The following is a 24,959-nucleotide window of genomic DNA, read 5'->3' on the forward strand; positions in this document are numbered from 1 at the left end:
GTGTCGTCTGTAGTCACTCTGTACTCTGTGTCTTTACTTTCCTCCACTGGGGTCCCAAGGGTTAATGCTGGAGGCAGAGAGGGTACTGGGCAAACGGGGTCCCCTCTACTCTGAATCCTTTATCTAAGCACACCAGCCTCTCCCAGGGGAAACAACACTCCATCCCCTGTTAGATCTCTCAGCACGGATCACTGCCTCTGCACGTGCTGCTGTCTCCACACTAGCTGCTGTCTTCACACTAATTGCTGTCTTTGTACTAGCTGCTGCCTTTGCACTGGACACAGACTTCACATGGAGGTCAGGACACACCTCTGTCTGCAGACTCCAGCTTTACGTAGTCACAGGCTACAGTCTCTGCTCTGGCCTCAGTCTCTATACAGGCCTCAGCTTCTCTGCGGGTCTCAGTCTGTCCACTGTGGTCAGGGCACACTTTTGCTGTCTCCGCAGTACACAGTCTCTCATACTCACAATCTGCCGCCTCTGTGCACGGTACCCCGGTCTTTACTCTGTGCACGGGAGCTCTGTCTCTCCCCCAGTCTGCGTCAGCGTCCTCCCCCGTCTGCTGCCCAGGCTACTCTGAGGAAAGCCCGTGCTGTTTTCCCGCTCTATGCTCTGCTGGCTTCCTGTGCTCAGCCCCTCTCCTGTCTCCCGGGGAACCTCCTGCCCTGCTCAATGGTTCCAGGCATGGAGCAGAGGAGGCAGCCCTTCCCCGGCTCTTCCTGCACTTCACCTCCTTACACTAAGACAACAGCTGTACCTATATACTCAAGTGTCATCCCGTTCCTCCACTCGCCATCCGAACCCCTGGACAACGCTAAAGTTGCTGGAGTCAGCTTCCTCCCATCTTCCCGGAACCTAACTACCCTCGCCAGAGCCAGCTTCATCTCTCATACCCGGTGTCCGCCGCTCAGCTCCATCTGTAATATCTGTTTACCCGCTTGTCCCGCTGGGACACAGCTGCCACGTGTCCGGGGTCTAACTGGAGGTAGCACCTGTGTCCCCCAGGTATTCCACTCTGGTCCTGTTTGAGGGATCTTACTACGGATACCTGGCGCTCACTAGTGACGCCCCCCATCGGAGCCCCCCGGACCGAGGTCCCGAGGTTACACTCAAAAAATAAAAAACAAATGTGAACTTCATCACCAGTACCTTCGCTTCCATTCGTTACATCAAGTATATAGTGCCAAGTACTGCTCATACAAGAGGATGGTAGCTCATTCCTGCACAAGGGCCCACTGGAGGATTTTCCTGTTCTCCCGTGGGCCAGTCCAAGCCTGGTGACATAATCGTGCCTGCTGAGCTGAGATATCAGAAACACAGGGAAGGATGGTGGAAGAGGGAGCTGATGGCTCACTGTTCCATTGCTTTAAACTGTATCTGCATCCATGATGACCATACAGGTGAAAGTGTGATGCCAGGTGAGGGACCTGGTGCTGACACCAGGCCCGTGAGTCACGGGACCTATAGCGGCCGCATTGTCTGCCATTATTAGTGGCATTCCATTGCTGCATATCCACCCCTATTCAAATGAATGGCCATGTTAAAGCCATGGCATTTCTCATACACAATGTATTGATGCACAAAATATTACTTACCCCCCATAGCACAAATGCAACATTTCACTATAGACACTGCATGGTATAAAACATATCATAACATCAACATGGCATTAGCACAGTCGAGAACAGCTCAACAGGTAGTTCTGGGGTTCACATAACCTCAGTTTGTAATATTTGTATGAGGGTGACATACCCATTTTAAAACCTTTCATACATCAGAGGTATACAACTGGAGGATTTCCCAATTTATAGCTCTGTAATACACCTTTTTCTTACAGGATGCTTCTGTATAGAATGGAGTAGTCAATCATGCTAGCTGACGTACACTAGCCCAAAGAATACCATAAGGACACTGGATAGGCTTAAACCTTATGCCAAGAGATTTACAGGGCACAAGCCAAACAGGCAGTGCAGACACAGCACAGATACTCTTACAGGGGCTTAATGCCATTACAGCCAATGCAAATGCCGTTACCACACAATATTGTTATTTTTTGAGCCAAATATCTTAATTTAATGGAAAGCAGGAAACTACTTTATGCCTTCTTCACATGTCTGCATCTCCAGTACATGTGGTTTTCATTTTTTTCATGGATATGGCACATACCCATTATAACCTATGTTGCTGTTCACATGCCTGTTTTTTATGGACCGTATGTCAGTGTAAATCTCACAGAGACATGTTTTTTTTTTCCGGCAGCACGATGACAAGAGCAAATACAAATCTATGGATCCGTGAAAAACACAGCACACTGATGGCATCAATGTGCTGTACATGTTTAACATTAAAAAGTATCAGAGAAGCTTTTTAATTTATTTCTTCATCTGTACTGGAAAAACACGGATGACACACTGATGCTAAAAAAGGACACACAGATGATACACTGATAACACTGTGATGGTAAAAATGGACACACGTTAGCCGATTCATTGTAAAAAAAAATGACAAAAAGACTGCCACTTCCAAGCTAATGCGTATAGGTGCAAACTAGGAGCAGCTACCTCCACATACAATAAACAATAAAAATTGCACTCTGTAGTGCTAAATCATGTCAATATGAAATACAGTTGTGCTTAAAAGTTTACATAGCACGGCAGAATTTTTGCTTTCTTGGCCTTTTCTCAGAGAATATGAATTATAACACCAAACCTTTTTCTCCACTCATGGTTATTGGTTGGGTGAAGACATTTATTGTCAAACTACGGTGTTCTCTCTTTTTAAATCATGACAACCCAAATCATCTAAATGACCCTGATCAAAAGTTCACATACCCTGGAGATTTTGACCTGAGAACATGCACAGACGTTGACACAAATGGGTTTGAATGGCTACTAAAGGTAACATCCTCACCTGTGACAAATGCCAGGAAAATTGTTTGGGATGCAAAGAAAAACCCATAAACATCAGAAGAAAATACTGGACTCTCTGAAAACTAGCAGTGTGGCTGTTTCAAGATGCACAATAAGGAGACACTTGAAGAGAAATGGACTGCATGGTTGAGTTGCCAGAAGAAAGCCAAATGAAACTGATCAAAAGTTCACACACCCATTTCTTTGTCACGCCGCTCGCACCTGGGGGCGGAGCCTCGGGTCCGACGTCACCTCTTCCAGTGCTGCGCCCACTCCTGGGGTCTCGACAGATGCACACGCGCACTTCTCGCACCTGGTCCCATGGTCATGCTGCACTGCTGTGCGCACACATGCTCTTCTCAGCTCTGTCTCTGGTTTTCTCCTCTCTATGTCCTGGAGGCCCTGACCCGGAAGTTCAGGTGATCATGTGCTATATCAGGCCACCTCCCCCTGTGGGAGGTGCCTGATTATTGTTGCGCTTCCTGGCTTGGTCGCTTCTGTCCTTGCTTGGCTGTGCGCTGTACTCGGGTCCTCTGCGCTTTGCTCTGCCGTGTTCCCTGGCTCACGCTCTGTACCTACGCTCCGCTCTGTGCCCTGTCTTTCCCGTACTTTGGTGTGCTTCCTTGCATGCACCCTACTCTGCCCACTGCCAAGCGTGCTCGCCTGCACGCACGCGCCATACGTGCTCTCGCACACCCGCCTTGCACGGTACAATATCTAGTGCACTCCCGTGTACACGCTCTGTACGGTCCTATACTCTGCGTACTCCTGTGACCACGTTTTGCACTCTCCTGTCTCCAGTTCACTCTCCGCTGCATCCTGCAAACACAATCCTTCCTGTTTCCTGTGAGCCGGCCACCTGGTTCCAGCAGTCTTGGTGTCTTACCCTCTTTGGCTTGCCCCTGACACTCCCTGTATAGGAGCTGGTCCTCACTAGGCCAGCTAGCCCAGGGAAGGTGGGTGCCACAATCCAGAGAGTCCACTCTGGAGTCATCACGGTATAACATCCTTAATACCGTGTATTGCCCCCTCTAACATCATTGACAGCTTGAAGACTTTTGTGGTAGGTGTGGATGAGGTTCTTTATTTTCTTAGATAGTAAAGCTACTCACTCTTCTTGTCCAAAAGCCTCCAGTTCCAGTAAATTCCTGGACTGTCTAGCATGAACTGCACGCTTGAGATCTCCCCAGAGTGGTTCAATTATATTGACGTTAGGAGACTGTGATGGCCATTCCAGAACCTTCACTTTGTTTTGCTGTAGCCAGTGACAGGTCGACTTGGCCTTGTGTTTTGGATCGTTGTCATGTTGGAACATTAAAATATGTCCCATGCTCAGCTTCCGGGCTGATGATTGCAAATTTGCCTCCACTATTTGCTGATAACGTGCTGCATTCATCTTTCCTTCAACTTTGACCAAGTTTCCTGTGCTTTTGTAGCTCACAAATCCCCAAAACATAAGCGATCCACCTCCATGCTTTACAGTAGGAATGGTGTTCCTTTCATCATATGCCTTGTTGACCTCTCTCCAAATGTAACATTTATGGTTATGGCCAAAAAGTTCAATTTTGGTCTCATCACTCCAAATTACCTTTTTCCAGAAGTTTTGAGGCTTGTCTCTGTGCTGATTTGCGTATTGTAGGCAAGATACTTTGTGGCATTTGAGCAGTAATGGCTCTCTTCTGGCGACTCGACCATGCAGACCATTTTTCTTCAAGTACCTCCTTATTGTGCATCCTGAAACAGCCACACTGCTAGTTTTCAGAGAGTCCAGTTGTCACAGTCACGCATGTGTCTGGACGCAGCGAGTACCGCAAGGAGAACCCATATGACACACGTGACCCTGGATACACCGCCTCCAGTTGGGCGAATTTAAATAATAGGACGTGCAGCTGGATACACCGCCTCCAACTGGTGAATTTAGATATTACACGTATATATAAAGTAGTCTGGAAACCCGCCTCCAGTAAGGCGAATTTAAATAATAAAGGGGGAACCTGGGTAACATTAACAATGGTGGGCCCTGCAATAGGGAATAGGGAAGTGGAGACCTCCTGAACTCTCCTGAGCCAGTGTCCCTGCACTCCTAATGTTCCCTATGCCGGTTCCGCACCGGGCGACGCACAGGAACCTAAAAACCCTAGCTCGCCCTGAACCTAAACCCTCACTAGGGAATTGGTCAGTGCGGAAACTAATCCCACCACTGCACTAAACACACATATTATGGAAAATGACAATACAGGGGAAACACCACTTAGCTTTGCTCTGTTGCGTACGCTCCTAGCAACAGAGCCCACCACCTGTGTGCATCTTCTCCTCCACCCGGATCCATCACCATAACTGGATCCTTCACCATAGTGCAGCCTTGGAGCAGAGTCCACCACCAATTGCAGAAGTCCAGTAACAGAGTCCCAAAGATGAGTTCAGCTCCTGCCCAAAAAGTCAAGCATGCTTGAGTCCAGCTCTCAGCAACCAAGTCCCGCATGCTGAGTGCAACTCTCTCCATAGTCGCCACTCCACCAAGCCATGCAAGCACTTCCTGCCGACACCATAAACTGTGACTCCACCACGCCATGCCAGCCCTCCTTGCAGACCACATAGCTGCCACTTGTCCCCTCTGGCTGGGCTGCGCAGGACTCATGTTCAGCTCCTTCCTCACCCAGGCTTGCTTCCCAAAAGACGAACACACAATATCACCAGCAGTGATTGAACACACCTGGCACTCTTTTATAGAGCCTCACACCTGAATTATAATTACGTGCACTAAACCAAAGAAACTAAAGTGCACTACCGCTCACCACCACCGGGGCAACTTAGAATGAACGACACCACGTGTAATAATTCTAATGGCCACCGGGGGCAATCACATCACTTTGGCACCTAGCCAAAGGAAAAAAAAATAACTTATCCATTTAATCTGTCAGATCCACGCTGGATCATGACACCAGTATTTCAGTTGATGTTATTTGTGGGTTTTTCTTTGAATCCCGAACAATTTTCCTGGCATTTGTCAGAGGTGAGGATGTTGCCTTTAGTAGCCATTCAAACCCATTTGTGTCAACTTCTGTGCATGTTATCAGGCCAAAATCACCAGTATATGTAAACTTTTTATCAGGGTCATTTGGATGTTGTGGGTTGTCATTATGATTTAAAAAAAAGAAAACACAGTGGTTTGACAATAAATGTCTTCACCCAACCACTAACCATGAGTGGAGAAAAAGTTTTGGTGTTATAATTCATAGTCTCTGAAAAAAGGCCAAGAAAGCAAAAATTCTGCTTGGGTATGTAAACTTTTGAGCACAACTGGATATGAAATATGAATAACAATACTGCTTCTGGATGCTAGGAAAAAATGGGACGCTTAGCACATAGTTTGGCAAATTCATGCATGCCCAACAACCAACAACCAAGTGGTTTCAAAACTGTTGGGTCATAACGTGTCTAGTGTGAATACCGCTCTAAGACTGAAGTCTGAATTCCTGGGTAGATGTGAATACCTCTCTTCCAAGTCTGATTTTATGGGTAGGTAGGACCCTGTTGCAATTAAAATCCACCACATGCTGAAGGGTGGAGTGCTTGGTCAGAGAGCTAATAGACAATGCCAAAAGCTGACTGGTCTATAAAATTTTAGAACACTTCATACTTCCCCCTGCCGACAAGCTTTATGGAGATGTAAAGTTCATTCTCCAGCAGGACTTGGCACCTGTCCACACTGCCAAAAGTACCAATACCTGGTTTACAAACAACAGTATCACTGTCCTTGATTGGCCAGCGAACTCGCTGAGAATAGAGAATCTATGGGGTATTGTCAAGAGGAAGATGAGAGACACCAGACCCAACAATGCAGATGAGATTAAGGCTGCTATCAAAGCAACCTGGGCTTCCTTACCATCTCAGCAGTGCCACAGGCTGGTCGCCTCCATGCCGCACCGCATTGATGCAGTAACTGATGCAAAAGGAGCCCTGACCAAGTATTGAGTGCATTTACTGAACATACATATCAGTAGGCCAACATTTTGGATTTTAAAATCATTTTTCAAGCTGGTGTTATAAAGTATTCTAATTTACTGAGATAATGACTTTTGGGTTTTCATTGGCTGTAAGCCATAATCATCAACATTAACAGAAATAAACACTTGAAATAGATCCCTCTGTTTTTAATGACTCTATATAATATATGAGTTTCACTTTTTGTATTGAAGAACTGAAATAAATTAACTTTTTGATGATATTCTAATTTTGTGAGAAGCACCTGTATACTGTATGTACTATATGGCACCTGCATTATACTGTGTCGAGGACTTTCTTTCCCCATCAATCTTCCTCAGCCAGTGTAAAGAAACTCGGGAACAAGCGTCGAACAACTTCAGTATTGTCGATTGCGCTGATTTAACCCCTTAGCGACCGCCGATATGCCTTTTAACGGTGGTAATTAAGGGTACGTAAACCACAGCGCCGCTAATTTACAGCGCTGTGGAGAAAGTGAATAGCGCCCCCCAGTGTCGGATTTTCTCCGGGGTCTCGGCAGCCGGGGGTAGCCGAGGCCCCAGGGAACATGAATCGGTCAGTTTTTACCGACCCTGCTTTTGCGATCGCCGTTATTAACCCTATAACGGCGACCGCAAAAAAAGCCGCGATTTTGCATTAAATTTCTCTTTCCTGTGATGTGATCGCACATCAGAGGAGAGAGAACTAGGGTCCCCGATTCCCCCACCCCCCGGTATATCTCCGTGGTCCAGGGTCCCCTCCCGGTGGTCCCGCGTCCCGCCGGCATCCTCCGGTGGGCGCCGCCATCTTGGATCCTGAAGAATATGGCGGGCGCATGCGCAGTGCGCCCACCGGGAATCTGCCGGCTCTGGCTGGCAGATTCCATTCATTCATTTTGATCACTATGATAAACTATCATAGTGATCAAAATAAAAAAAATAGTGCATAACCCCCCCGTTTATCACCCCCTTAGTTAGGCCAACATAACGAAATAAAGAAAATATTTTTTTTTCAGTTTTCCATTAGGGTTAGGGCTAGGGTTAGGGTTAGGCTTAAGGCTAGGGCTAAGGCTAGGGTTAGAATTAGGGTTAGGGCGAACTAGGATTAGGGTTAGAATTATGATTAATGATTAAGGTTGGGATTAGGGCTAGGGTTGAGATTAGGGTTAGGGGTGTGTTGGGGTTAGGGTTGGAGCAAGAATTGAGGGGTTTCCACTATTTACCAACTTTGGGGGTCTAAAAATTGGGGTCTAAAAAAATCACTTTTGTGGAAATAAACAAGACTTTTTATTTTCAGGGCTATTTGTTTATAAAATTCTGTGAAGCGCTTGGGGGTTCAAAGTGCTCACCACACATCTAGATAAGCTCCTTGGGGGGTCTAATTTCCAAAATGGGGTCACTTGTGGGGGGTTTCCACTGTTTAGGCCCATCAGGGGCCCTGCAAACACAACATAACGCCCGCAGACCATTCCATCAAAGTCTGCATTCCAAATGGCACTCCTTCCCTTCCAAGCTCTCCCATGCGCACAAACAGTGGTCCCCCCCCACATATGGGGTATCAGCGTAATCAAGACAAATCGCACAACTACTGTGGGGGTATGATTTCTCCTGTTACCCTTGTAAAAATAAAAATTTGGGGGTGAAAAGATCATTTTTGTGGAAAAAAAATGATTTTTTATTTTCATGGCTCTACGTTATAAACTTCTGTGAAGCACTTGAAGGTTCAAAGTGCTCACCAAACATCTAGATAAGTTCCTTAAGGGGTCTAGTTTCCAAAATGGGGTCACTTGTTGGAGGTTTCCACTGTTTAGGCACATTAAGGGCTCTCCAAATGCAACATGGCATCCGATCTCAATTCCAGCCAATTCTGTGTTGAAAAAGTCAAACGGCGCTCCATCCCTTGCGAGCTCTGCCGTGTGCTGAAAAAGTGGTTTACCCCCACATATGGGGTATTGACGTATTCAGGAGAAATTGTACAACAAATTTTGTGGTTGATTTTCTCTTTTAACACGCGTAAAAATAAAAAAAATTGGTTCTGAAGTAAATTTTTTGCAAAAAAAAGTTAAATGTTAATTTTTTCCTTCCACATTGCTTTAGTTCCTGTGAAGCACGTAAAGGGTTAATAAACTTCTTGAATGTGGTTTTGAGCACCTTGAGGGGTCTAGTGTTTAGAATGGTGCCACTTTTGGGTATTTTCTGTCATGTACACCCCTCAAAATGACTTTAAATATGATGTGGTCCCTAAAAAAATAAAAAAAATGGTTTTGTAAATTTTGTTGTAAAAATGAGATATCGCTGGTCAACTTTTAACCCTTATAACTTCTTAGCAAAAAAAAATTTTGCTTCCAAAATTGTGCTGATGTAAAGTAGACATGTGGGAAATGTCATTTATTAAGAAATTTGTGTGACACATCTCTCTGATTTAAGGGCATAAAAATTTAAAGTTTTAAAATTGCAAAATTTTCAAAATTTTTGCCATATTTACATTTTTTTCATAAATAAACACAAGACTTATCAAATAAATTTTACCACTAATATGAAGTACAATATGTCACGAAAAAACAGTCTCAGAATCAGCAGGATCCATTAAAGCGTTCCTGAGTTATTACCTCATAAAGTGACAGTGGTCAGAATTGTAAAAATTGGCCTGGTCATTAAGCTGCAAACTGGCTCTGTCGCCTAACGGCCTGAGCTCGGCGCATGTAAATACCACCGAAATGTTTCTGTGTGATGTGCAATATGTGAGTATTTGGGGCCCCACTTTAAACTTTTGCTCAGGGCCCCACTTTGTCTAAAACAGGCCCTGTCCAAAGTGCAGCTACTTCCAGATAGTGAAAAAATAAAAAGAGAGGCGCAATGAGTGTACCTGTATTAAAATTGATTTCCCTAACTAAATGAACAGGGTGCTCACCTTAGAGGGTTGTGCCGCCCTTGCACAACCACGGTGTGAACGTTAGTAGTTGGTGGGGGAGCGTGTCCCCTCACCCCAGGATGGCACTGCACGTGGCTGTCGGCAACCTCCGCTCTCCTGCTTGGTCCATCTCTCACCGGCTTCCAGATGTATCTTGTAGCCGGCCACAGCCGTAAGTGCGATACCAAAGGTCCTGGAGCTTCTCAGCGTTGCCGAAAAAACCGCAGGCCCTCCCGCCAGTGACTGCCCTCCAAGCTGCTCCTGCCGCTAGTCCTCAAGGAGAGGAAAATAAGTGAATAGCTGCAGCAAAGCGGTCTATAGGAGCGCTAAAGGAGAGGCAGAAACCAGAAAAAAGGTTTTACAAATCAGCTTTATTTCTTCCTCCAATACCACTTGGGTATTGGAGGAAGAAATAAAGCTGATTTTTAAAACCTTTTTTCTGGTTTCTGCCTCTCCTTTAATGCTCCTATAGACCGCTTTGCTGCAGCTATTCACTTCCAGATAGTGGGCACATAGCACGTCAGCTTCAACTACACTGCGCCAAAAAAAAAAAACCCCATCAGAAACCTATCTCCAAGCAGGGACTGGGGATAGATGGGCTAAAACAATGCAACTTTGGACAAAAGTCACATTCCATGAACCTGGCTAAAAACATCTGGACGAGAACAGTTGTTGAAAAAAAAACCACTTAAAAAAGCAAGACAGCTTAAACATTGGCTCAAAATATAGAGAGAATAAGGCGGCAATACAAAACCAACTAAAAAAGGAGCAAAACAACAGAAAATTGGAGAAAATGGGCCAAACACCTAAAATGCTTATAAAAGTCGCCATGTAAAGTGCTTGTCCCTCTGGTTTAATATGATGAATACAGAAGTGAGCGTGAAGGAGTCTATAAAAAAATAAGATTGTGAAGGTTACACTAAAGGGACACCTTGCGTGTATTGTGTGGGAGTGAAAAAACACTGCGCTCCGTGGAAACCTTGGAAACTTTGAAACGCCGCTAGGTGGCGCTATCTGCTTGTTTTCATCCCCAGCACGGCGCACGCTTCCATTACTCCAGGAAGTGTTTGCAGTGTACAGATCCCTGTGGGGGACAAAAAGCTTCGGGCGCTCCGCATCCTGAGAGGTGGGTATAACTGATGGGGTGAGATTCGTGGCTTCATTAGTGCACCTATTAATGGTGGAAGAACGTACAAGGTGTCGTGCTGTTAGTATTAGCTTTCCTGTTCAGAGGGACCAAGTACCAATATCATATTGTGAGGGCAGCCAACATGGCTCCCTCCAGTCATGGCCAGCTGTGATAGGAGCTGTGCTTATATACGCAGTGACTGCATTCATGTAAGGTGAGTGGAATAAACACTCCTGACCTTCCCACTGTATAGTGGATATTATTCAGGGCTTTGTTGTGTGTGCAGGTAATTGCTTATAGCAATATGCTGTTGAGCTGTGGGGTTTTGGGGGGTATAGCTTCCCCCATAGACTTCTGTGGGGAAAAACAATGTAACAAAGTTGCATTTTTTCAACACAGAATCTAAGGCTATGTGCACACGGATTTTACTAAATCCGCAGGTCAAATGACCTGCATTTTTAGTGCGGTTTTACTGCCGTTTTTGTGCGGTTTTCCACCTGCAGATTTGTAGAATGGAGCAGGTGGAAAACTGCAGCAAAACCACACAAAAGAAGTCACATGCTGCTTTTTTTTTTTTTATTCCGCGCGGAAAAATCCACAGCATGTGCACAGCAGTTTTTTTTTTTTTTTTTTACATAGCCAATAATGGCACTGTACATCACCTGTAGTTCTGCTGCGGATCCACAGGGCCAAATCCGCTGCGGATCCGCAGCAGAATCCACACCGTGTGCACAGAGCCTCAGCGTTTCTACAGGGAAAAACCTGATAAAGCAGATTGCTATTGTATGTTTTATCTCGGACGCTTGCAGAAAAAAGCCGTGTTCTTGATCATGGGACCTTAAGGCTGTGTGCACACGCTGCGGATTTGGCCCTGCGGATCCGCAGCAGTTTCTGCTGCGTTGTACAGTACCATTAAAATCAATGAAAACCGCAGTGCACACTGTGCGGAATTTTCCGTGCGTTTTTTTCTGCGGTTTCAAAACCGCAGCATGTCAATTCTTTGTGCGCATTCCACAGCGGTTTGGCACCTGCTCCATGGCAGGTGTCAAACCACAGGGGAAAACTGCAGACTAAACCACAGAAAAACTGCAGATAAACCGCAGGTCTTTTAACCTGCGGATTTACCTGCGGATTTTGACAAATCCGCGTGGAAAAATCCGCAGGACAATCTGCAGCGTGTGCACACGCCCTAAGGCAAATTTCTTACAATGAGTATTTGGGAGGATAAACAGAAATTTGCAACATGTCAAAATCTCTGGCAGTATTCCCTGCAGTGGACATATATTGTCTATAATCTATGTACAGTAATCCATTGTGGTTTTCCAGTATGTCCTTAAATGTTGTCTGTGATTTTAGGATAAGTTGTCTAGAAAAAAAAAATCAGGTTAAGGCCGGGATCACACATGCGAGAAACTCTGACGAGTCTCGCATCTCAATACCTGGCACTGGCACCAGCACTAGGGAGCGGAGCGTTCAGCTCCATGTATTTCTGTGCAGCCGCATGCTCCGATCCGAGTGCCGGCGGCAGTGTCGGGTATTAAGATGCGAGACGCGTCCGAGATTCTCACGTGATCCCCGCCTAATAACCATGATACCCACATCTTAAGGTCATTAATGGTTGTCTGAGGAATGTCTTGCATTTCTGAAGCACTAGAGCACGCAAATCATCAAGATCCACTAATAGCAGCTCCATTTTTAACCCCTTCACTACCGGAGCTTTTTTCGATTTTTCGTTTTTCGCTCCTCTTCTTTCCAGAGCCATAACTTTTTTTATTTTTCTGTCTATATGGACATATGAGGGCTTATTTTTTGCCGGACGAGTTGTACTTTTAAATGACACCATTGGTTTTACTATGTCCTGTACTTGAAAACGGGAAAAAAATTCCAAGTGCGGTGAAATTGCAAAAAAAGTGCAATCCCATAATTGTTTTTTGCTTGGCTTTTTTGCTAGGTTCACTAGATGCTAAATCTGACCTGCCATTATGATTCTCCAGGTCATTACGAGTTCATAGACACCAAACATGTCTATGTCATCTTTTATCTAAGTGGTGAAAAAAAATTCCAAAGTTTGCTAAAAAAAAAAAAAAAAAAAATTGCGCAATTTTCCGAGACCCATAGCGTCTCCATTTTTCGTGATCTGCAGTTGCCTGACAGCTTATTTTTTCCGTGCCGGGCTGACGTTTTTAATGATACCACTTTTGTACAGATACATTCTTTTGATCACCCGTTGTTGCATTTTAATGCAATGTTGTGGCGACAAAAAAAACGTAATTCTGGCGTTTTGAATTTTTTTCTCGCTACGCCATTTAGCGATCGGGTTAATGCTTTTTTTTTTTTTTTTTTATTGATCGGGCGATTCTGAACGCTGCAATACCTAATATGTGTATGTAGGGGTTTTTTTTTTACTGTTTTATTTTGATTGGGGTGAAAGAGGGGGTGATTTGAACTTTTAGGTTTTTTTATTTTTTTTTTTATTTTTAAACTTTTTTTTAAACTTTTGGCATGCTTCAGCATGTGCAACCCGATTGTCTCTGCTACATATGGGCGATGAGCAGATCGCCCATATGTAGCAAATTTACTCCTGTGCTTTCAGCGCTGACCACCGGGTGGCGCCATATGCCTGGAACAACCATAGAGGTCTCATAGAGACCTCTGGTTGTCCAGACAACATGACGCCGACCCCCGATCACATGACGGGGGTCGGCGATGAGGTCATTTCCGGCCCGGCGGCCGGAAATGCTATTTAATTTCCCGCTGTCAGCTTTGACAGTGGGATTTAACTAGTTAATAGGCGCGGGCGGATGGCGATTCCACTCGTGCCTATTGCGGGCACATGTCAGCTGTTCATAACAGCTCACATGTTGCGGCTTTGAGGTGGGCTCACCGCCGGAGCCCACCTCAAAGCGGGGGACCTTACCGATGATGTACTATTACTTCATCGGTAAGGAAGGGGTTAATTTCCAATCAATGATGTCACAGATGTGCTCGATAGGAGACAAGTCCGGAGCTGTTACAGTAGCAAAAACAGCTCTTGTTGTGACACTGTAGAGAAATGGCTGTACCACAACCAAGTCAATGTAACCGCGACCTGTTAGTGTGCCTAAAATAAAGACTAGAGGGGTCAGGCTACCGAACGTTGTTACCCCACACCATAATTTGGGTAGTGGTACTGGTGTGATGTTTTCTCATGAAGGTTTCTTTATAGTGTTACCGACGTGGTCTTCAAAGCAATATCTGTCTTTCACTGCATCCAACACAAAAACGGAACTAGTTGAAGAGAATAGACCTCCGTTCCACTCTCAGTTGCTGTTTTGCTCTGCAGTATAATAGTCTTTGAAAGCGGTGGCATGAGGTCAGTGGAACTGCTATCGCTGAACATCTCGCCTGTAGCCAAATGTCTTGCAAACCACTTTAGACACTGTTTCACGCCTAAGTACAAAATGGATCAAGTGTGGAAGCAGTGATACTGCCATTTCTCCAAAGTGTCCCAGAAGCCATTTTTCAACTTGACAATGCTAGGCCACATGTTGCATGGCCGGACTTGTCTCCCATTGTCATGCCACCCTCACCCGGGCCCGGGACTCTGTGCCCAACGTCACCACTTCCGGTGCCGCGGCGGAGATTCTGTCGGGTGCAGACACGCACCTCTCGCTCTTGATCCTAGGGCACCACGGCGTTGCTAGGCGTGCTTGCACTCTCCTCTCTGCCCTAACTGCAGCCACGCCATCTCTATGGTCCTGGAGGACTTGACCCAGAAGTCCCAGCACTCATGCCCTATATCAGGCTGCCTCTTCCTATGGGATGCGCCTGATTATTGTTGTGCTTCCTTGCTAGGCCTGCTTGGTCGCCCTCTGTATTCCAGTCCCCTGCCCTGTGCTCTGTCGTGCTTCTTAGCACACGCTCTGCTCCTACCCTGTGCTCTGTCGTGCTTCTTGGCACACGCTCTGCTCCTACCCTGTGCTCTGTCGTGCTTCTTGGCACACGCTCTGCTCCTGCCCTGTGCTCTGTCGTGCTTCTTGGCACACGCTCTGCTCCTGCCCTGTGCTCTGTCGTGCTTCTTGGCACACGCTCTGCTCCTGCCCTGTGCTCTGTCGTGCTTCTTGGCACACGCTCTGCTCCTGCCCTGTGCTCTGTCGTACTTCTTGGCACACGCTCTGCTCCTGCCCTGTGCTCTGTCGTGCTTCTTGGCACACGCTCTGCTCCTGCCCTGTGCTCTGTCGTGCTTCTTGGCACACGCTCTGCTCCTGCCCTGTGCTCTGTCGTGCTTCTTGGCACACGCTCTGCTCCTGCCCTGTGCTCTGTCGTGCTTCTTGGCACACGCTCTGCTCCTGCCCTGTGCTCTGTCGTGCTTCTTGGCACACGCTCTGCTCCTGCCCTGTGCTCTGTCGTGCTTCTTGGCACACGCTCTGCTCCTGCCCTGTGCTCTGTCGGGCTTCTTGGCACACGCTCTGCTCCTGCCCTGTGCTCTGTCGGGCTTCTTGGCACACGCTCTGCTCCTGCCCTGTGCTCTGTCGGGCTTCTTGGCACACGCTCTGCTCCTGCCCTGTGCTCTGTCGGGCTTCTTGGCACACGCTCTGCTCCTGCCCTGTGCTCTGTCGGGCTTCTTGGCACACGCTCTGCTCCTGCCCTGTGCTCTGTCGGGCTTCTTGGCACACGCTCTGCTCCTGCCCTGTGCTCTGTCGGGCTTCTTGGCACACCCTCTGCTTTGCCTTGCACCCAGGCATGCTTCCTAGCACGCGCTCTGCCTTGCCTTGTACTCAGGCGTGCTTCCCTGCACGCGCTCTGCTTTGCCTCGCACCCGGGCGTGCTTGTCTGTGCATACCATGCGCACTCCCGTAACCAGCCTGCTCCCGAGTACATGACTTGCCCTATCCTATACCCAGCGTGCCCCTGGGTCAACACTTTGCATACTCTTGCATCCTGCGTGTCCCCTCCTACACCTTGTTAGACACGCTGTCTCACGTCTTCTGTGAGCCGGTCACCTGGTTCCAGCAGTCGTGGTACTTTACCCCCCTGGGTCTGCCTCTGACACTCCCTGTATAGGGGTGGTCCTCATTAGGTCAGCTCGCCCTGGCTGGGTTGTTATCACGACCCAGAGGGTCCACTCCAGGAGTCGTCACACCCATCAAGTACATCTGTGCCATCATTGGTCAGCAATTGCAAAGGGAGCTGCCAGCAGCGGATCTTGATTATTTGCGTGCCCGATAGCATTCAGCATGGCAGAACATTACTCAGACAATGATTAATAATCTCACTGATAGCATATTAAGGCTTGTAATTACAATTATTTCTGTGCATGCTGCTCAAACTACTTACTGAATCAGTTGAGATGTTTACTAAATTTTGTTTAATTTCCTCATCATTAACATATAACGATCCTGTGATGTCCATTATACCACAACATTTACTTCTTGGTCTTACAATTTCAATGTTGAGCAGTGTGTTATAATTTGATTGGTGAGAGAATCGGTAATACTGTGTCAAGGAGCAGAAATAAAGTATCTTAATCACAAATGAATTCCTCCTACCAGAGGATTAGCACTGATATGATGAGTATGATTTGTACCATTTGTGTGGTGCTAAGGATTCCTGCGGTCCTTTTGAATTCCAGCCAGGAGCGTAGAAAGGACTATATGATATGGTTCTTTACATGCTGCTTGGTTTTGCTAAAAGTGCGCAGCTGGTACTTTACTGGATCAGATACTTATTGTGTGGGCGTTCTTAACAGCTGAGCTGATGAAATGTTATTCTTTTTGTTACAGAACATTTCAAACCAAGTGCAATGGAGTGTAAATCCAGAGCATATAAAAAAGACAATCATGGGCAATATTTCCCCATTCTTCCTATTCACAAATGCAAAGATAAGCTTCTTCAGGCTGCAAGAGAGCATTCGTTTTTTATTGTGACAGGAGACACAGGTAGTGGGAAGACTACTCAGCTGCCCCAGTACCTCTACAAAGCAGGTAACTATTCTATAATTTACCCACCACACCTCATAATTAGAGATGGGCGAATCCGAAAGGTAAAGTTCGGGGTCCGCATTGGACACCTAATGTCTATGCATGGACCCGTTACTGTTTGGCTTCGGCAGCCCAAACAAAGCTTGTTGAAAAGCTTGAAAAAAAAAAAAAGATGTGGGCGCTTTATGGCACTTTGCCTGGCTCTTCCACTTGTCCTGGTGTGGTGACGAGTGGGGTAATATTTTTGGGGTTGATGTCAGCATTGTAATGTTAGCTTACTTCAATCCCAGGGGTTAGTAATGGAGAGGCGTCTATCAGACACCCCCATTACTAAACCAGTTGTCAAGTTTAAGTCACACACAGGGGAAAAAAGTGCTTTAATTGAAATGAACACTCCCCGACCCTCCTTTATTAATTTATTAAGATCAAAATATAAAATCAAAGTTATACTCACTTCTCCGCTGATATTCCATATGTCCCACAATGTGCTCTAACTCTGCTACATCTGGTTGCATTGCTAAGTGGTGACCAATGTTACCACTCCACCCGGCCACCAGATCACAATGAGCTAAGCGTGAGATCGCAGCTGCGTGTGACCGGCGGTGACATATAGTCAGACTTGGAGCTTGTTGTGAGACATATGAATAATCAGCAAAAAGGTGAGTATAGCTTTGACTTTTTATTTTGCTCTTAATAAATGAGCAAAAGAGAGTTGGTGAGTGACTATTTCAATTAAATGAGAAAATGGAAACGGTCTTAGGAGCACAGGAAAGAGACTCAGACAAGAGATGGGGTTAAACCACAACGCGTTTCGACGGAGGATCCGTCTTCATCAGGTGGAAGTTCTACCTGATGAAGACGGATCCTCCGTCGAAACGCGTTGTGGTTTAACCCCATCTCTTGTCTGAGTCTCTTTCCTGCGCTCCTAAGACCGTTTCTATTTTCTCATTGCTCCTATCCTCCATTGGAGGTTTTTGGCTGGAGCTGCGGTGGAGACCTGACATTTTTGTCTGCCCCTGGGTTGCTTCCTAAGCGCTCCTCTATGACCGCTTATCACTGACTTTTATTTCAATTAAAGGACTTTTCTCTGTGTGTGTCTTTATTAAATTTGACAACTGGTTTAGTAATGGGGGTGTCTGATAGATGCTCCTCCATTTCTAACCCCATAGGCTTGATGTCAGTTGACGTTACAAAGCCGACATCAACCCCAAAACTATCACCCCACTTGCCCTCGCACCAGGGCAAGTGGGAGTAGCCAGGCAAAGTGCCAGAATTGGCAGATCTAATGTATGCTCCTATTCTGGAGTGGCTACAGGCTGCTATTTTTAGGCTTGTTAGGGCAATATCCATGGCCCTTCTCAGTCTGAGAATACCAGCCCCAGCTGTCTGCTGTAGCTTGGCAGGTTATAAAAAAATGGATGAGACCTCACTCTGTTTTTTATAATTATGTAGTTAAATAATTATAAAAAATGGCGTGGGGAGCCCTCTATTTTTGATAGCCAACCAAGATAAAGCTGACAGCTGAGAGTTGCAGCCCGCAGCTGTCAGCTTTACCTGCTCTGGTATTCAAGAATAGAGGGGGAGACCAGCCATACAATGATGAGAGTAGTACTCTCATCAGCCAAAAGCTTTGACTGGTGGTAACCTTTTCACAACCGGTCACAGCTGCCAGCTCACACGCTGTCACTGTCATCCGTGTGACAGCGTGGGAACCACAGCACTGTGACCGGCAGTAACATGTAAGGTTATTGCCTATCAGAACCCATGTTTCATAAAGATGACAACGTGGGAAACGCTTGACGTTCGGGCCCTCCATTCATTTGAATGGGGTCTGAGTTCGATTTCAGGTACCGTTATGGTATCCGAACTGAACCTTTTTGTTAAAGTTTGGCCGAACCTGATTGACCCTAATGTCCACTAATCATAATGTCATCTGTAAATAGAAGTCCTTAAGGAGGTTATATGGAGATGAGTTGCTGAGAATACCAATAATCATGAGAATGGGAGCCTGAGTTGCCCATTTGAATGGAGCAACGATTGTGTACACAGCAGCTCCATTCAAAGTCTATGGGGCATACAGAGATTGCCAAATTCTGCGCTTGATTATATTTTTTAATCCCATAGATAACAAATGGAGTGGCAGAACGCAAATTTTACCTTCAGTCCATTTTACTGGTGGACCTCTACTACTGTGACGACTTTAGCCACGTCTTAGTATGTGATGCATAGAGGTTAAAACTTTCTTGCCTTTTTGACCAGGGACTAATTGTTTAAATTACCCTGCTTTAAGGTTTTGGAAAACACGGTATTATAGGTGTCACTCAGCCACGACGAGTAGCAACAATTTCTGTGGCACAAAGGGTTTCAGAAGAAATGGATTGTTTGCTGGGGAGTACAGTTGGTTACCAAGTACGTTTTGATGACTGCACTTCACAGGTAGGTCTTTTCAATTTCATTATCGCTCATATGCTCTATTTTAATTAAATTTGTCTCCAAGAGAATATTCAGTGTTTTGATTCTTAAAGGTATATTCCAACATTTTTTTATAAAATAATGTAGTGGCAGGACCACATTGACCTCCCCACCCAACCCTCCTTTAAAACACTTTGACCAACTTCAATCCAGCTTCCTTCTCCACCACTCCACTGTAACTGCACTAACCAAAATTACAAATGACCTACTAACTGCCAAAGCTAATAGACAATTCTCTGTACTCCTACCCCTTGACCTGTTCTACGTTCACACAGTTAACCACTCCCTCCTACTACAGATCCTGTCTTCCTTTCTCGTCAAAGAACTTGCCCTCCTAGATCTTCTCAAACCTAACTAACCACACATTTAGCATCTCCCTTTGCCATACTACCTCCTCATCCCGCCCTCTCTCCGTTTTGTCTTTCGTCTCTGTCCTGGAAACCCCACTCTTCACTATTTATACCGTTGGCCTGTAACAACTCCTAAAGTCCTGTGGCTTCCAATGCCACCTATATTTTGTTGACACTCGAATCTACCTCTCTGAACCAAATACCCTCCCTGTGCAATCCAGAATCCCAGACTGTATCAACTATATCCCCTTCCTCACTGTAGTTTCTAAAACTCAGTGTGGACAAAACCAAACTTATAATCTTTCATACATCTCACTTAAACTTAACTCCCTATCAGAACAGTCCATCATAATAAGTGACTTTGTACTTTTCCCTGTACCATTCACCCCATGACATTTTTTTTTTTTTTTTTTTTTTTGTTTTGCTACCTCATAACCTGGAATTTCATTTATTTTTTTTTATTTTTTTTTTTTTTAGGGTTTTGATGAGTTTATGTAGAGAAAATGTCAGTGTGTATAACTATTCACCTCCCTAAAGTCAGTACATTTGTAGTGCCTCTTTTTGCAGCAATTACAGCTGCAGGTCGCTTTGGAAAAGTTTCTATGAGTTTTCCACTTCTTGCCACTGGGATTTTTGCTTATTCCTCAAGGAAAAACTGCTCAAGCTCCTTCAAGTTTGCTGTTCACCAGAGGAAACCATCTACCTTCACGCCTGGCCACAGACTCTCTACTGGATTCAAGTCTGGGCCTTGGTTAGGCCACTCCAAAACATTTACATGTTTCCCCTTAAACATCTCGAGTGTTGCTTTAGCAGTGTGCTTTGGGTCATTGTCTTGTTGGAAGGTGAAACTCAGACACAGTCTCAAATCACTGACAGACTGAAACGGGTTGTACTCAAAAATATCCCTGTATTTCATACCATCCATCTTTCCCTCGACTTGGATCATTTTCCCTGTCCCTGCTGCTGAAAAACATCCCCACAGCATCCTGCTGCCCCCACCATGTTTCACTGTGGGGATGGTGTTCTTGGGGTGATGAGCTGTGTTGGTTTGACACCAGACATAGCATTTACCTTGATGGCCAAAAAGTTCAATTTTGTTCTCATCTGACCACAGCACATTTCGCCATAAATTTGGGGAGTCTCCCGCCTGTCATTTGGCAAACTCAAAACAAGCCTTACAATTTTTGTGTGTAAGCAAAGGCTTTTTTTTGCCCACTCTTCCTTAAAGACAAGCTCTATGGAGTGTACATCTTATTGTGGTCCAATGGACAGAATTCCAGTCTGTGCTTGAGAATTTTGCAGCTCCTCCAGGGTTACCTTTTAGTCTTTGTGCTGCAGAACTGAGTAATGTCCTCCATGCCCGGGCTCACAGTTTTGGTGGACCGCCCTTTCTTGGCATTTTTGTTCTGGTACCATGTTCTTTCCATTTCATTATAATGGATTTGATGGTGCTTCGGGGGGATTATCAGAGATTGGGAATTTTTTTTATAACCCAAACTTGTACTTCTCAATAACTTTGTCCCTGACTTGTTTAGAGATCTCTTTGGTCTTCATGGTGTTGTTTGGTTAGTGGTGCCTCTTGTTTAATGGTGATGCTGGTGGTGTGAATATACTGACAGACCATGTGATACTTAGATTTCACACTGGTGGACTTCCTTTCACTAAGCATATGAATTATGAAGGTAATTGTTTTCACAGAAATATTTAGGGGCTTTATAGCAAAAGGGGTGAACAAATATGCACATGCCAATTTTTAGTTATTTTATCCCATACATTTAATTTGTGCCTATATTTTTTCACTTCACCAACTTAGACTATTTAGTGCTAATGCATCACATACAAATTGGATTGCAAAAATAGTTAGATGCAGGTTGTAATGTAACAAAATAGGTTAAAAGCCAAGGAGTGTGAATACTTTCATAAGTTGCTCTAAGTACACTGCTTTGGTGTAAACCTTGACTCAGCTCTGTCCTATAAACCGAACATCCAAACCCTCACCACTTCCTTCAGACTCTAGCTTCAAAAGATTTCCAGAATCTATCCTTTCCTCATTCCCTAATCAACAAAAATGTTGGTGCATGCCCTTATCCCTCCCTCCTTGACTACTGCAACAACCTCATGTGGCCTCCTATCTAACACTCTTGCAGCCCTCCAATTTATGCTTAACGCCGCTGCCAGATTAATCAGCCTCTCCTATCGCTACTCTTCTGCCCTCTACCAATCCTTTCCCCAGCTTCCATTTCCCCAGCAAATATAGTTTAAATTACTATCAATGACTTGCAAAGCCATGTTTAATCTCTCTCCCACCATATATCTTAACACATATAATCCTATGGTCTTTGCGAAGTCTCCTTCTTTCCTCAATTGTTGTACATTCCTCATCCATTCATCTCCAAGATGTCACCAAGTATCCCTCATACTCTGCAACTCATTACTTCAAGATATCAGATTGTCTCCCACAAACGATGTTGAAAACTCATCTCTTCAGGAAAGCCACCAGTCTGCAATACCTATGTTGCCACCTCATTACCACCGGAGCTATTCCAACCCCCTAACCTACTGTTTCCGTCCCTAACACTTTGTAGATTGTAAGTCCGTGAGGTCTGAATTTGTTACTGTTAGCTCATCTATTGTACTTGTATTCTATATATGTATGATAGTTATGTATACCCTTTTCACATGTACAGCCTGATCTAATTAATCATGCTTTAAAATAAATTACCTATTGTTTTTTTAAAGAGGGCAGGAAGTAAAGTACCAAAACACTTAAAAAAAAAAATATATTTAATTTTAGTTCCCCAATTGGCAGGCCTGCTGTCTTTCTAACCCATTCGTACATTGTGCTTTCATGTGGCCTTATAGAAGCGCCACGAGATCTCACTTATATGCTAGATTGCCATAATCTTGTAAGAATTTCCTTGTATAAAAATGTTCTGGTGCCCTTAGTCGTGTCTCTGCTGTTCCAGTTAAAGGGTAAACTGCCTGGATTTGAGTTATTTCAATTTTTTTTTTATTTTAAGAATTACTAAAAGGAAAATGGGCCAATGGAAAAGTTTGGGCAACCTTGGAGATTTGTGTATTCAGATAATTATGACCAATGTTTTAGACCTTAATTAGCCTTTTAGGGTTATGCTTGTTCACTATCATCATTGGGAAAGGTAAAGTGATGCAAATTTCCCAGCTTTATAAAAACTCGGTCTCCTCTAACCTCGTCTCAAAAAACAGCAGCCATGGGTTCTTCTAAGCAGCTGCCTAGCACTCTGTAAATGGTGGAGGCCCACAAAGCAGGAGAAGGTTATAAGAAGATGGCAAAGCATTTTCAAGTTGCCCTTTCCTCAATTCAAAATGTAACTAAGAAATGGCAGTTAACAGGAATAGTTAGCAAACTCTGGAGTTATAGTACATTGTTCTACTGTTCAGAGACACCTGCACAAATATGGCCTTCTTGAAAGTCATCAGAAGAAACCTCTCCTGCCTCCTCACTATAAAATTCAGCATCTGAAGTGTGCAAAAGAACATCTAAACAAGCCTGCTACATTTTATAAACAAGTTCTGTGAATCGATGAGGTTAAAATAGAACTCTTTGGCCACAGTGATCAAAGGTATATGTGGAGAAAAAAGGGTACAGAATTTCAGGAAAAGAATATCTTGCCAACCATTGCCCATGTAGGTGGATCAATCATGCTTTGGGGTTATGTTGAAGCCAATGGCTCTGGGAAATTTTCACTGGTAGAAGGAAGAATGGATTCAATGAAATTGCAACAAATTCTTGATGCAAACATAACACTATCTGTAAAAAAGTTGAAAAGAAGATGGATTTACAAATGGATAATGATCCTAGACACACGTCAAAATCCACAATAGACTACCTCAAAAGGCACAAGCTGAAGGTTTTACAATGGCCCTCACAGTCCACTGATCTGAACATCATTGAAAATCTGTGACTAGACTGCAAAATAGCAGTGTATGCAAGACGACCCAGGAATCTCACAGAACTGGAAGAATTTTCCAAGGAAGAATGGATGAAAATCCCTCAAACAAGAATTGAAAGACTCTTGTCTGGCTACAAAAAGTGTTTACCGTCTGTGATACTTTCAAAAGGGGTGCTACTAGGTACTAACCATGCGGGGTGCCCAAAATTTTGCTTCTACCCATTTTCCTTTTTGTATATATAATATATATATTTATGAAAAAATGTGCCTTTCTCTAGAAAACTGGAATCATGTACATGACTGATGGATGTCTGCTGAGGCACACACTGACTGATCCCAACCTCACAAAATTCAGCACAGTTGTATTGGATGAAGCTCATGAGCGGAGTTTAAGTACTGTAAGTGCAACTTTAGATACTTCTTGATGTAAAATATGTGTAATACTTGTTATTGTTTAGCTAAAATGTTTTTGCGCTAAGTAGCCACAAACAGATTTTTGTTTTTTACTCCCAGTAAACATAATGGGATCATTATATGATTTTCTTACTTTTTCTTTAACCTCTTCTCCCCCTGCAGATATATGAAGCTCCCTATACATTGTGGGTGTTGGCAATGTTATACAGCCACCATCTGCTGCTAACAGATGAGGTCAGATCTAGCTCTGATCTGTGCTGTTTATCCTCTTAAGACTCCCCAAACATATTAGTTGAAAGTTGGTTGAACCCATCCTATTTCAGTGGCACCAAATGCCCATCTGATGTGTATGGGGGTCTCCCATCTCTCCCTCGACAGGTGATGTAAAGGGGGAAGCAGGTTTGGGCATTTGGAATTTCTACGCATTTATTTTAAATGGAACCTATCACCAGATTTCCCCAATATAAAGTATGGCTACCACAATTGGGGCATTTTTTTACAGCACACTAGAATACGCACTGTAGTACTTTGCTCTGCCTTCAGCAGAGCAGAGAGAAGTGTGTCTGTGCAGGAGTACGATGCCGGGGACAGAAAGCAAAAAGGAGGATGGCGCTTGATCAAGACCAGAGACACCTATAGGACCGGACCCTCCTATCTGTGAAAATAATAAAAGCTCTTTTGGGAGTCTGCAGAGTGGATTGGAGACTTATGTACATCGTTCCAGTATGGTGGTGGTTGCCATACATTATACGGGAAAAATCTGTTGATAGTTTTCCTTTCAGGGGAGATAAGATGCTGACAGATGTCGATGTCAGTTTCTTTCTATTCTCTCTCTCTCAAATGAAATCACATGGACACTGTGTGCTTAAGTTTTTTGAGAGATAGCTTTCACCCACAGT

At 44.7% G+C, this 24,959-nt stretch overlaps 1 protein-coding gene across 3 annotated transcripts in view; it reads left to right on the forward strand.

Annotated features, from left to right (window-relative positions):
- The first annotated feature begins 10,781 nt into the window (after positions 1 to 10,781).
- The window catches only part of DHX40 (DEAH-box helicase 40), a 139,414-nt gene continuing 125,236 nt past the window's right edge, over positions 10,782 to 24,959 (forward strand). For 2 of the 3 annotated variants that reach the window (XM_073572966.1, XM_073572969.1), the window contains exons 1-4: positions 10,782 to 10,929; positions 16,695 to 16,895; positions 19,183 to 19,328; positions 23,925 to 24,044. In XM_073572966.1, the coding sequence (XP_073429067.1) occupies positions 16,715 to 16,895; positions 19,183 to 19,328; positions 23,925 to 24,044 (447 nt within the window). In that variant the 5' untranslated portion in view covers positions 10,782 to 10,929; positions 16,695 to 16,714. Of the gene's footprint in view, positions 10,930 to 10,953; positions 11,147 to 16,694; positions 16,896 to 19,182; positions 19,329 to 23,924; positions 24,045 to 24,959 lie in introns of those variants that run through there. The other variant, XM_073572968.1, reaches the window with a different exon arrangement.

The sequence above is a fragment of the Dendrobates tinctorius genome, unplaced genomic scaffold, assembly GCF_039654945.1.
Source record: "Dendrobates tinctorius isolate UK_male_01 unplaced genomic scaffold, ASM3965494v1 ptg000007l, whole genome shotgun sequence".
In the NCBI taxonomy this organism is placed as follows: domain Eukaryota; kingdom Metazoa; phylum Chordata; class Amphibia; order Anura; family Dendrobatidae; genus Dendrobates; species Dendrobates tinctorius.